Source organism: Arachis duranensis, chromosome 6 (genome assembly GCF_000817695.3).
Source record: "Arachis duranensis cultivar V14167 chromosome 6, aradu.V14167.gnm2.J7QH, whole genome shotgun sequence".
In the NCBI taxonomy this organism is placed as follows: domain Eukaryota; kingdom Viridiplantae; phylum Streptophyta; class Magnoliopsida; order Fabales; family Fabaceae; genus Arachis; species Arachis duranensis.
Genome location: NC_029777.3, coordinates 79544793 through 79557271, shown reverse-complemented (window position 1 = coordinate 79557271; position 12479 = coordinate 79544793). Strand labels below are relative to the sequence as shown.

Below are 12479 nucleotides of genomic sequence, written 5' to 3'. Positions count from 1 at the left end.
TCTTATCGACATCATTTAATGTCTTACAATCAGTGCATTCCAATCTTATGTACCAATCTTTCAAAGCAGGATTTTGGGAGTGACTTTGTGAATAAATCTACCAGATTGTCACTTGAGCGGATCTGTTGGACATCAATTGTCCCTTGATTTTGAAGATCATGAGTGAAGAAGAATTTGGGAGAAATATGCTTTGTTCTATCACCTTTAATGTGGAAGCCTTTAAGTTGAGCAATGCATGCTGTATTATCTTCAAACAGGATAGTTGGAGCTATCTTATGATCAATCAACCCACATGATGACAGAATATATTGGATCAAATTCCGGAGCCAAAAACACTCTTGACTTGCTTCATGAATAGCTAGTATTTCGGCATGATTAGAGGATATTGCAGGAATCGTCTGTTTCGTGGACTTCCATGATATAGCTGTTCCACCATATGTAAACAGCTATCCTGTTTGAGATCTCCCTTTATGTGGATCAGACAAGTAGCCAGCATCTGCATAGCCAACTAATTGTGACTTAGATCCATAGGGATAAAACAATCCCATATCAACCGTTCCATGAAGATATCGAAAGATTTGTTTGACTCCACTCAAATGTCTTCTGGTTGGAGAGGAACTATATCTTGCTAGTAAATTTACAGCAAATGATATATCGGGTCATGTATTATTAGCAAGATACATTAGTACTCCAATGGCACTAAGATATGGTACTTCAGGACCAAGAATATCTTCATTCTCTTCTTTAGGGCGGAATCAATCTTTTTTCACATCCAAAGATCTTACAATCATTGGGGTACTCAAGGAATGTGACTTTATCCATATAAAATCTTTTCACGATCTTTTCTGTGTAAGTTGTTTGATGAATAAAGATCCCATTTTTTATATGCTCGATCTGTAGGCCGAGACAAAATTTAGTCTTTCCAAGATCTTTCATCTCAAACTCTTCTTTTAGAGTTTTTATAATTGTTGGCAAGATCCTTACTTTCATGCATGATATTTAATGCCACGTTATATGCAAATATTTCATTGACAATTGTCTTATTTCGATCCCATTTTTCTCCTGTAAAGACATAATTTATTGAGATCTCGTTATTTTCACAATTTTCAGGTACCTGAACGTCTTCTGGCGTCATATCAGAATTTTGGACAACTGCAGGTGTCTTTACTATGTCTTTTTCAACAAGAATAGTATTCACCTCTTTTCACTTTCGAGAATTTTTGTCTTTGAAACCGACAGGCCTGTCACGCTTCTGGCGTGAATTTGCTTCAGTGGCTACTTGTCCTACTGGGACATCAATTCGAATTGGGGCATTTTTTGCTGGTATATACGACTTCGTTATCCTCTTTGTATCGGAAAATGCATCAGGCAATTCATTTGCTATTCTTTGCAAATGTATAATCTTTTGAACTTCTAGTTCACATTGCCCTGATCGATGATCTAAATGCATTAACGATGATGCATTCCAATTAAGTTCCTATTCAGGAAGCTTATTCTCTCCCCCTAATGTTGGAAATTTTGATTCATCAAAATGACAATCCGTAAACCGAGTTTTAAATACATCTCCAGTTTGTATTTCAAGATATCTCACTATAGAGGGAGAATCATATACAACATATGTCCCAAATTTTCTTTGGGGTCTCATTTTGGTGCGATTAGGTGGTGCAATGAGAACATATATCGCACACCCGAATATTCTTAAATGGGAAACATTTGGCTGCTGGCCAAATGCTAATTACATAGGAGAGAACTGATGGTAACTCGTTGGCCTCAAACGAATAAGTGCTGCGGCATGTAAAATAGCATGCCCCCAAACCGAGGTTGGGAGATTTGTTCTCATAAGCAATGGTCTAGCAATTAATTGGAGGCGTTTAATAAGTGATTCTGCTAACCCATTTTGTGTGTGAACATAAGCTACTGGATGTTCAACACTTATTCCATTAGTCATACAATATGCATCAAAAGCTTGGGAAGTAAATTCACCAGTATTATCAAGACGAATTGCTTTGATTGGATTTTCTGGAAATTGTGCTTTTAATCGAATAATTTGAGCCAGTAATCTCGCAAACGCCAGGTTGCGAGAAGATAATAAGCACACATATGACCATCTCGAATATGCGTCTATTAGGACCATAAAATATCTGAAAGATCCACATGATGGATGAATAGGTCCACATATATCACCTTGAATCCTTTCTAGGAATTCAGGGGACTCAAATCCAATTTTTACTGGTGATGGCCTTAAAATTAACTTTCTTTGAGAACATGCAGCACAACAAAATTCACTAGTTTTAAGAATCTTCTAGTTCTTTAGTGAATGTCCATGAGAGTTTTCAATAATTCTCCTTATCATGGTTGTTCCCAGATGACCCAATCGATCGTGCCAAGTTATGAATTCATTTGGACTAGTAAACTTCTGGTTTACAGTAGCATGTGATTCAATTGCACTAATCTTGGTATAATATAACCCAGATGAAAGTGAGGGTAATTTTTCTAATATAACTTTCTTATTTGAATCATAAGTTGTGATACATAAGTACTCATGATTTTCTTCATTCATAGTCTCAATATGATATCCATTTCGGCGAATATCTTTAAAACTCAACAAGTTTCTTTGAGACTTGGTAGACAATAGTGCATTATTTATTATGAATTTTGTTCCTCCAGGAAATAAAATTATAGCTCTTCCGGAGCCTTCAATCACATTACCTGAGCCAATAATAGTATTAACACATTCTTCTTTTGGCACAAGATGGGTAAAATATATATCACTTTTGAGAATGGTGTGCGAACTTGCACTATCTGCAACGCATACATCTTCATTATATATCCTTGCCATTCTCTTCAAAGACAAATAATAATAAAATGAGTAGTATGCACAGTTAAATTGAATACTTAATCGAAATTATTTTTCTAAGAAATACTACACATAAAAATAATGTCATATACTAAAATTTTATTTTAAAACATGACATATTTAATGATTTCAAAATTCATAAACATTAATACTTCATCATATTTGAAACTTAAATACATAAAAAATAAAACTTAACAATAAGTTCTTTACATTATTTATTTACATGAATACTTAACAATCTCACACATTAAACTATTCCATCATTGATCAAATGACCAATATTTCCTTCAGGATCCTCAAAGAAATTAGATACATCATAATGAGTGGTGGAATTTTCAGCATCATTTGAAACGAAATTCGATTCTTTTTTCTTGTCGTTCTTTTTCAAAGATGCCTGGTAAAAATCGACTAGGTGTCTTGGGGTACGGCAGGTACGTGACCAATGGCCTTTTCTACCACAACGGAAACACTTATCTTCTGTTGATTTATTTTGCCCGATATTTCTTTCTTTATCCCACTTCTAATAAGATCCTTTATTTTGAATATAATTCTTTTTCCTTCCATAATTTTTCTTGTTATTAAAACCTTGCCATTTACCTCTTCTGAGATAATTTGCCACATTTACTTCAGAAAATGGGGCGGCGCCAGTTGGACGCGCTTCATGATTTTTCAAGAACAACTCATTGTTGCGTTCAGCAACAAGAAGACAATAAATTAACTCAGAATATTTTTTAAACCCTTTTTTTCGATACTGCTGCTACAGGAGCACATTCGAGGCATGAAAGGTTGAGAAAGTTTTCTCAACATATCATGATCAGTTATCTTTTCCCCACATAATTTCATTCGTGAGGTGATTCGAAACATTGCAGAATTATATTCATTTATAGATTTAAAATCTTGTAGACGCAAGTGCGTCCATTCATATCGAGCTTGAGGAAGTATCACCGTTTTTTTATGATTGTACCTTTCTTCAAGATCTTTCCAAAGATCTGCATGATCTTTTAACGTGAGATATTCATTTTTCAATCCTTCGTCAAGATGACGACGAAGAAAAATCATGGCTTTGGCTTTATCTTTTTGGGATGCATTATTTTCAGCCTTAATGGTATCTCCAAGATCCATTGAATCAAGATGAATTTCAGCATCTAGTATCCATGATAAATAATTGTTTCCAGATATATCAAGAGCATTGAATTCAAAATGAGAGAGTTTCGACATAATGAAAATTTGTTACATGAGTCTTCCTAAAAATTTGATCAGAGACTCGTGCTGATAACGTGTTGTGAAATAAATAAGGAAGATATAAATATAAAATAGAGAAATATAAATATAAAACTCTAGTATTAATGTTCGCCAATATAATTATTCAGATATGTACCCCTATTTATACATGTACCTCTATTTATACATGCATGGAGTCTTTATTTTCAACATGTATTTATGTCCATATACCTCTATTTATACATGCATGGAGTCTTTATTTTCAACATGTATTTAAGTCTTTTCTCTTGATAATAGACAGACATCCACGTTGATCCTTATCACAACACTTAATATTTTTTTGCTAACAAATCCGTCACAAAATTCTTGATTGCCTTTTGTTATTGGATAATAAGAGAATCCACGCAACCTCTATAAGACAACTTTAAATGGAGTCAAAGAATTTCTACATTGACGTAATGGCACGCAGAAAGATGGATAAACTGGTAGCACATCAACTGTATCTATCAAGCTAGAATATAAATGTACCCTTTTGTCATCAACAGCAGGAAAGTTTCAAAAAATGAAAGTGAATGTCCCAACTAGAACACTGATTTACAAGATATCATTATATGCCTTATAAAAATGTAATCAGAAGAGCAGCGAACTCCACAATACCTATTATCTTTACAAACGAATGATTGATGTTATCAATACAACTTACTTTGATGAGAAACTAAACTCCCCACAACAAAAATGGCAGGAAAAGAAAACTGTTAAAAGTGGTGTTTTGACTCCTCAAAATGAAGGAATGACTATTCTTCATATACCCAAAGACACCACCAATCAAGTAGTCTACAGATTTACATAAGCTAGACCAGCGGAACCGATAGCAACAGGAAGAATCATTAGCATGCTCCTTTCATGGACCACAAACTAACCATTTCCCAGAACCAATATAAATTGTGAGCACCAGAGAGTGTACCATTCCATGCTTTATTTGCACCAGACAAGAAACACCTTTAAGATGGATGATCTAGAGTTTTCTCTTTCTGGAATAGAACTTAGTTTTAGAGGTCTAGCCTGTTGCATCAATTTCCTTTCCATGATCTTCTTGGTGAATATTTCGCCTCAACCTTCTCAGCCATATGTCATAGTCCATGGGATATGGTGTACCACATAGGCTGTCGACATAATCGGCAAAAGCTTTTAGCACAGTAGAGATATCGCCAAGTTTCTGTTGAATTAATCTCCTTGACCAAGATGTCTCTCTCCATTGGAGTGCTCCCTCAACTGAATCTAACTCAGGAAAAACCCCACCACAAGAATAATAAAGCATATAAACAAGGCTTTCTGCGTCGGAAGCAGAGCATAGCTTTCCTTCCTGAAGTGCATAAGTAGATGAGAAATGAAGATTCATAGCAGGACGATCCCTATCTTCAAGAATAGCATGGCCCCATCCAATCAGCACAAAATAAGGATGTCTAGCACCAGATTTTACACAAATGACATTCTCAGGCCGGATGTCTCCATGCCGAATTCCAGAAGAGGCAGCAGCTGAAAGTGCTGATAAGCAATCATGACAACATTTGATAGCCTCATCTGAACCAAATTGGCCTGTGTGTACCATCTCAGCTACTGTTTCGCCAACTGGACTTGTCACAAGAATAGGGGTCCCACACCAAGGGTGGTCACAATTTCCACCCGAGCTGGGCCTTTGACACTGGCCTGGGTGTATGATCCTGCCAGAGGCACTAAGCTCAGGTAAATATTTACTTGAAAGACCTTTCTGCTTCATTATTGTCATTACTTTGGTCTGCCTCTGAACCTGATACCATAAATTCATATCTTCCCATGCTGGTTCCAGCTGGGAAGGATGAGAGCCCACGTATAGGAATAGATTTTTTCCTGGGTCTTCAACATATGATGCAATGTAGTATGTCAATTCACCAGTACTTATTACCTCTTTTATTTGGTAACCCTTCTGCCAATCTGAGTCCTCCAGCCATAACATGGATCCAGCTTCTAATTTCATTGGCTCTCTGGAATTGACTTTGACAGAATCCTCCTGAACTTCAACAATTTCAGGGGAAACACTACGTTGCTGGTATCGGAATAGACCATTTCCATTCACATTATTTTCTCCTAATTGCCTCTCAACCCTTCTGGTTTGGAGGCGTGAACTATGATCAGCAGCCAAATCCTCAATCGAGTGCTTGGGCATTCCAGCGTACTGCATAATGCAGTGGAAGGTTGCAAACAGTACCTGTAAAGCACCTATATCCCCCCAGTTAGCATTTCCAAGTTTGTTCCATATCCTATCAATTGGAGAAACAGAAATTCTTGAATGATTTTTCACCCATTCAGCAGCACATTCATAAACATTATTCACATCAAAATTGAGCTTATTTACATCTCCTTCAACCTTAACCACTCCCCCATATTGAGAATCAACCAGAAGAACAAAGACCATGCTAGGATCTGGAAAGAAAGAAAGTCCACTCAAACTCCTTGCCAATAGCATTCGAAGAGCATAAAACAAAGCATCTCCTAAAACTGATGGCGAAGGCCGTCGATCACTGCCAACAGTGAGACCTCTGATATCAGACCTTAGAAGTGCCAATTCAAGAACATGATCCCATTTTCCATGAGGATGTCTTGGATTATTGAGCAATATACCAGTGGCGGAGAGACTTCCAAGCCTCCCACTAGCAATAGCTTTTTCTGCCTGATAAAACTTCAAGTTAGAATTATACAGGCATGCTACAGAAAAAGGCATGGGCTCATCCTGACTCCAAAATGCCTCCCACAAGCCCTTTACACTTGCATGTAGAAAATCTTCAATAGCAAGGTAAGCTGTAGCTTCAACAGCATCAGATGTGGAAGCATGAACAGCATTAGGCATGCGAATCATCTGCTGAAATGAAATCCCTTCCAACGCATAATCAAATTTTTGAAGGTCAATCAATTCAAATGGAACGTCAAATGCTTCCCTTTTCAATGCACACTTTTCTGTAAGCGATTCAAACCAGTCTACAAGTTTAGCAGTCAAGCCATCACTTTCAACAAATTTGTAGAAGAACTCCTTTTGACTCCGAGGCCTACTTCCGGATGATACACTAGACCTCTTTGTCCCAGACCCTACAGATTCCTGGTCTGGGGATCTACCTGTAAACAATTATCCAAGTCTTAAGATCACCAAAACAGTTCTTCATTATAGCAAAAATATTTTAAGTTGCAAAATAGAAATAGTTCTTATATAATCTAATAGTTTCACTGATTGATGCAACAGAAAATGACAACAAAAACATCAATCCAAAAAACGTTCATTTCTTCAATGTTGACTAAAAGATAAATAATAAATCAAAGGCAAGACTAATTCAGGTTTCAATAACTACTCGGCCTCTATGCTCATTGAGTTTTAAGTTGTCAAAGCCTATTACAGTCAGAAAAATACTTCAAAAGTGACATTTAATTCAGAATACGTAACGGTTGCACACAGATTTCTATGTTAAACAAAGTAAAATACTTTTAAACATTACAACCTTACACATTGATGTTCCAGCACCACTGCACTACAGCAATATGAGAATTATAAATTAAACAGGCAGGCCTTGTTTATGAAATGGAAAAAAAATGGCAATTCATTTATCCCTGTGATAAAGTGTTTTATTACCAAAAATAAAATTGAATATCTGATTCACTTCCCTTCATGTGGGCCTCCCATTATGCAAATGTAATTTTATCCAGTTAAGAAAAGAACTATGAAGGACAGTTGAGTAATTTAAGAGCACAACATAATCCTTATCTCCATATATTGGTATACAATCGCACATTAGTTGATGCTTGACACAAAATGGATATGAAATGCACCATATTCTTAAAATAGCAAGATATGGACAAATGATACACCTTTCGGAGTCCATTTCAAAACACATGGAGCATTCTTGATGCATATCATCCGTCAATACTTTTCCAATGTCCATTTCAACAAAATAAAATGTACATGTTTGGTAGAATTAGCCATGTACAAGTACATATACAATAAAACATTTTAACAAATCAACTATGAAAAGATTTTCCTTCTCTGGTATGTTATTCAAGAAATGGATAATGTCCTGTCAGTGTGTAGTTATATATTGGTTGAACTTTTAAATTTTGAAGTTAGTCTATTAAAATAAATGGGGGAAGAAAAAGTTGCCCAAACTGTCAATTTTACAAGACGAGAAAGGAGAAAATAATAACTAACATTTGAACTGCCATTACTTCTACAGTTGGGAATTTCAAACCATAAGATTTGGGATTAACCCATACCACAAATATTCAAAAAAAAAAAAAATTATGTCACCTAGCTTGGGACTACTTTAAAAGGCTTAAAAGCATTCCCTGAACACAGATGAAGTCTAAATGAACAACTATATCACATAAGCAAGGATGCTATTGCATTACATAAACTTTAATTGTGAAAATCCACATGTGATAGGCATTACTCAGCTTCATGAATTTTTTTGTGAATTTCGACATTACAGAAACTGTTCTCACAGACACACTGTCCTTGAATAAACGAAAGATCAAGTGACAGAAGAAGATAATTGCGAGGCACTGATGGTTGAGGAGGAGGTGACTACCAGAAGCCATGCCGTAGGGAATGGATCCGAGTGAGGGGTTTTGATGGTTGGAATCAGTGAGTCAGTGAGACTGAGATGGTCTAAAAAAAAGTGACTAATTACGCATTAATGCTACTAGCTGATTAAGTAAAAATAACAGAAGCACCCAACTCCACTTACACCAACAAGCTTCCCATAGATTCACGAATAAGGTCTGAAATGATAACCATACCCACAATTTCAACCACCACGATCCTCAAGGGGAAAAAACAGACGAGTTTTCTCTCTCTCTCTCTCTCTCTCACACATACAAGAGCTCATAAAACCCCAAACTCCTAAGCTTTCATTTTGCTTGCGGTTGAAGCACACAAGGGTTCAACTCATCATTGAATTCTCAAACCAGAACTCCCCACCACAATTTTCAAAAGCAGATTCAGCGCCCACTATCACAGAATTGAATTCATATAATGCAAACGCAACGAAAACTCTAACATATCTACAGAAACTGAAAACCCGAAATTCACAAAATATAAACTTTGCAGAATATTTTTTTAATGAAAAAAAGAGGTAACCAGCAGAAAATAATGTGAAACAAGCAGAGTAAATATAAGCACAGTAGAAGTGAAATTGAGTAAAAATAAAGAGACTTTATGGTTCACCATATGAAGAACATTTAATTAAAAAAAAAATAGTGTTGAACATACCTTGCATTTTCTTTTGAGTAATAAGTTGGTTACAGTTAAGCTTTCAGATCTTCGCCTCACTCACTCTTTCTACATATATATTTCTTAATTTTTAATTTTCAGAACAACCACCAGATCAAACCCCTGGTTCTACTTGTGCCTCATCCAACAAATCTTTTTCTTTTTTATCTCCTTAAAATCCAGAAATGGAGCTACACATGTCACTATATCCTTCTTCCTGATGCTTTTGTTTGCTTTCCAGTAGCTATAGGAATTGGCCTCATTTGTCAGCATGTGCTATAAATATTGGCATTCAAAAGTCACCAAATGTGATGAAAGCTGGAAGTCCCCAAAGTCTTACCACTGGACTGGTCACAGATGGAAATTTCAGAAGCTAATTAAAGCACCTGTTAGTTCAAAGGAAATAAATGTAAATTCAAAGAATGAAAGAAGTATGTTTGCAATTTGGACAATCTATTGTTGACAATTTTCTCCCCTAATATGCATCATTGTCTTAAACTTTATCGATAAAATGCAATGATCACTCAACATAAGGGCAAAATTTTTTTGAGGAAATGAATCCAATTCACCCCTTCTTGTGTATCACCTATCTTTTTTGCATCAAATATTTTTTCATTTACCCAAGCATCATCATTATCACACTCAAACACTTCAGTGCCATTCAAACACTTTCATTTACCCAAGCATCACCATAATCACGCACAAACACTTCATTCTCATTCACACAGTCACAACATATATTGGGTATCCATCAAAAGTTGTCTCTGATACAAGTTTCAATTCACAAACATTACAGAAAATAAATACAATATGAGAGAACTGAAAACAGATTCTGTGTGACAAAACAGTGGAAAAAGAGAATAGGAACAAAGAGAAGGGAAGAAAAGGGAGCACAACTTCACTATCGGCTTCCATTGCCACCAACATCTGTGACTTTGTCTATTTCATCTGAGCCGCTGCTGGACATGAGGTTGCTATCTTCCGTCGTCGGTGTGAGGCCAAAAGACCTACGTGACCATACCATGGTGGTGGCAAGTCTTCAAGGAGCCACCGTTCCGCTCTCTCCCCTTTCTCCCTCTGGCTCTCCCTCTCTATGTTGGAAACCCTCATTCGTTCTCATTATCAAATCCAACTCACATTAATTCCATGTTCCCTAATCCATGATTTCATGTACGGCCTGTAATTACTCTAATTCATTTTTTGGTTTGAATTCATAGTAGCAGTAGGTAGTGTTAGTCATTGCAATTTAACATTGAAAAAAGACTTCTCATTAATACTTCTACAGTTCTACCTAAAGCATTGTACAGGTCCTTTGAGAACCACAAACAAGTAGTTGTTAGTGAATTATATTTGACTATAAACTGAGTTATATTTTGATGCACTAAAGTTGAAGGAAGCAGCTAACAGTCAGAATGCCATTACGTTCAAATGCAATAATAATCAGCAACATCAGATCACATAACAATAGCGAACCATGGATTAGTAGTGTTCCTATATAAAGGAAGTAGAGTTGAGCAACTCTAACAATTCTCACTTTCTTCTCAATATACTAATTATTTCAAATTCTTTCATTACACGTTTCCTACTTGAAAGGAAGAAGGGTGCCAAAAAAGGAAAAACTTTCTTTCTCAATCACTAGCATTACCAAAAACAAGGATATGTCATTCGTTCAAGTATGCAAATTTTTCACTATAAAGGAGAGTCCTTCAAGCTGAAAAAGGAGAAACTTTTTTTCTTAATAGTGCATATGGTGTGACCTTTGTTGGAAGAGTATGAAAGAAATCCAAGTAGTTTTTTCCCTTGTATCATTGCTAGATAATCAAGTAAGAATTTTGGTATTGAATCAGATGCAACAATTGCAAATCAAGGTTTAAAAGCAAAAATGACAGATCGTGGAATTCATCAAATCACCAGAGCACATAACAATAACAAATCAAGGGCCAAACAAATCGATCCATATTCCTCTTACGTATTATGTTTATGTTGATTGTATTGTCCAGACAATTTTCTCAAATATTGACAATTCTGAATTATAGTTAAGGTCCAAATTTAGTACAACAGCTGATCAAAGGAAAGCAAGCAATTTCAAGGGAAATAATAGATGCAGCAAATCCTTTTACACAGTGCATATATTACAAGTTGTTAGGCATTTGAAATGTCATATGTCCAAGATCCAAAATGCTGTGTTTGAGTGTGTGCCTACTTGAGACATACAACAGTGGTACATTTTATTGTTTGGTTATTGAGACACATTTTCAGTAGGCACACTGGTACACAAATTGACATAAATTACAAGAATTCAGTGTTTTTCCAAATAGTTGAGTCACAAAATTAGACATGAGACAATGTTGTTTATTACAATTTTATCCCCCACAATTTTTAAAAGTCCACCTTTATCCTCACCGACACCAATAAGTTGCCACTTGCTTCTCTTCTCATTCCTCTATTGCTGCCTCCTCCTCCTCATGCCTCAGCCTCCTCCACCATCGTTCTCCATGGTTTGCCGCCGCAGGGATGAAGACATCGCCGCGGCCATTCCTCGCAGAAGAGACCCGCTGCTTCCAAAACTTTCCTCTTCTCCTCTGTTTTCCTTTTTTAAAATTTTTTTATAAGAATTTAGATTTGGGTTTTTGTTGCTTATTTGGGGTGCTGAAGGTGTTGGCAGTGGTTTGTGCTGACTTTGAAGGGAGTGTGAAAAAGGTAGAGGTTGTGGTGGTGGTGGTTCTGCTGTTGAAGAGATGAGGAGTGAAGGGTTATATTTTTATGTATCTGTGTATATGTCTTATCTACTTCCACCCATTAACCAAACACGGCCAAAAAAGGAACAAAAGATAAATCATGAACTGCAAACAGTTACATGCAAGGCAGTGAGGCACTTATTAATTGTGTTTGATGAAGATGGATTAGTGAACTTAAATGGCAAGTAAAACAAAAGCAAACTAAGGCCTATCTCCATCCATTTGTCTTTAATTAAATTTAAATGATAAGCAAAACTGAAGCAAATTAAGGCTCCAGAATGTTAATTAGTTCATTATTTCACAAAGTAACAAGCTTTAGCCATACACAAGCAAATTAAGCAAATTAAGTCTCTATGTGGGGAGAACTGATCAC

The 12479-nt window shown here is 36.1% G+C and overlaps 1 protein-coding gene across 2 annotated transcripts in view; it reads right to left on the bottom strand.

Annotated features, from left to right (window-relative positions):
- Positions 1-4590: 4590 nt before the first annotated feature.
- LOC107494227 (uncharacterized) overlaps positions 4591-12479 on the bottom strand; it is an 8374-nt gene continuing 485 nt past the window's right edge. The window contains exons 2-3 of one of the 2 annotated variants that reach the window (XM_052263022.1): positions 9369-9754; positions 4591-7225 (exon numbers count right to left, since the gene is read on the bottom strand). In XM_052263022.1, the coding sequence (XP_052118982.1) occupies positions 5136-7225; positions 9369-9375 (2097 nt within the window). In that variant the 5' untranslated portion in view covers positions 9376-9754 and the 3' untranslated portion in view covers positions 4591-5135. The remainder of the gene's footprint in view (positions 7226-9368; positions 9755-12479) is intronic. The other variant, XM_016115279.3, reaches the window with a different exon arrangement.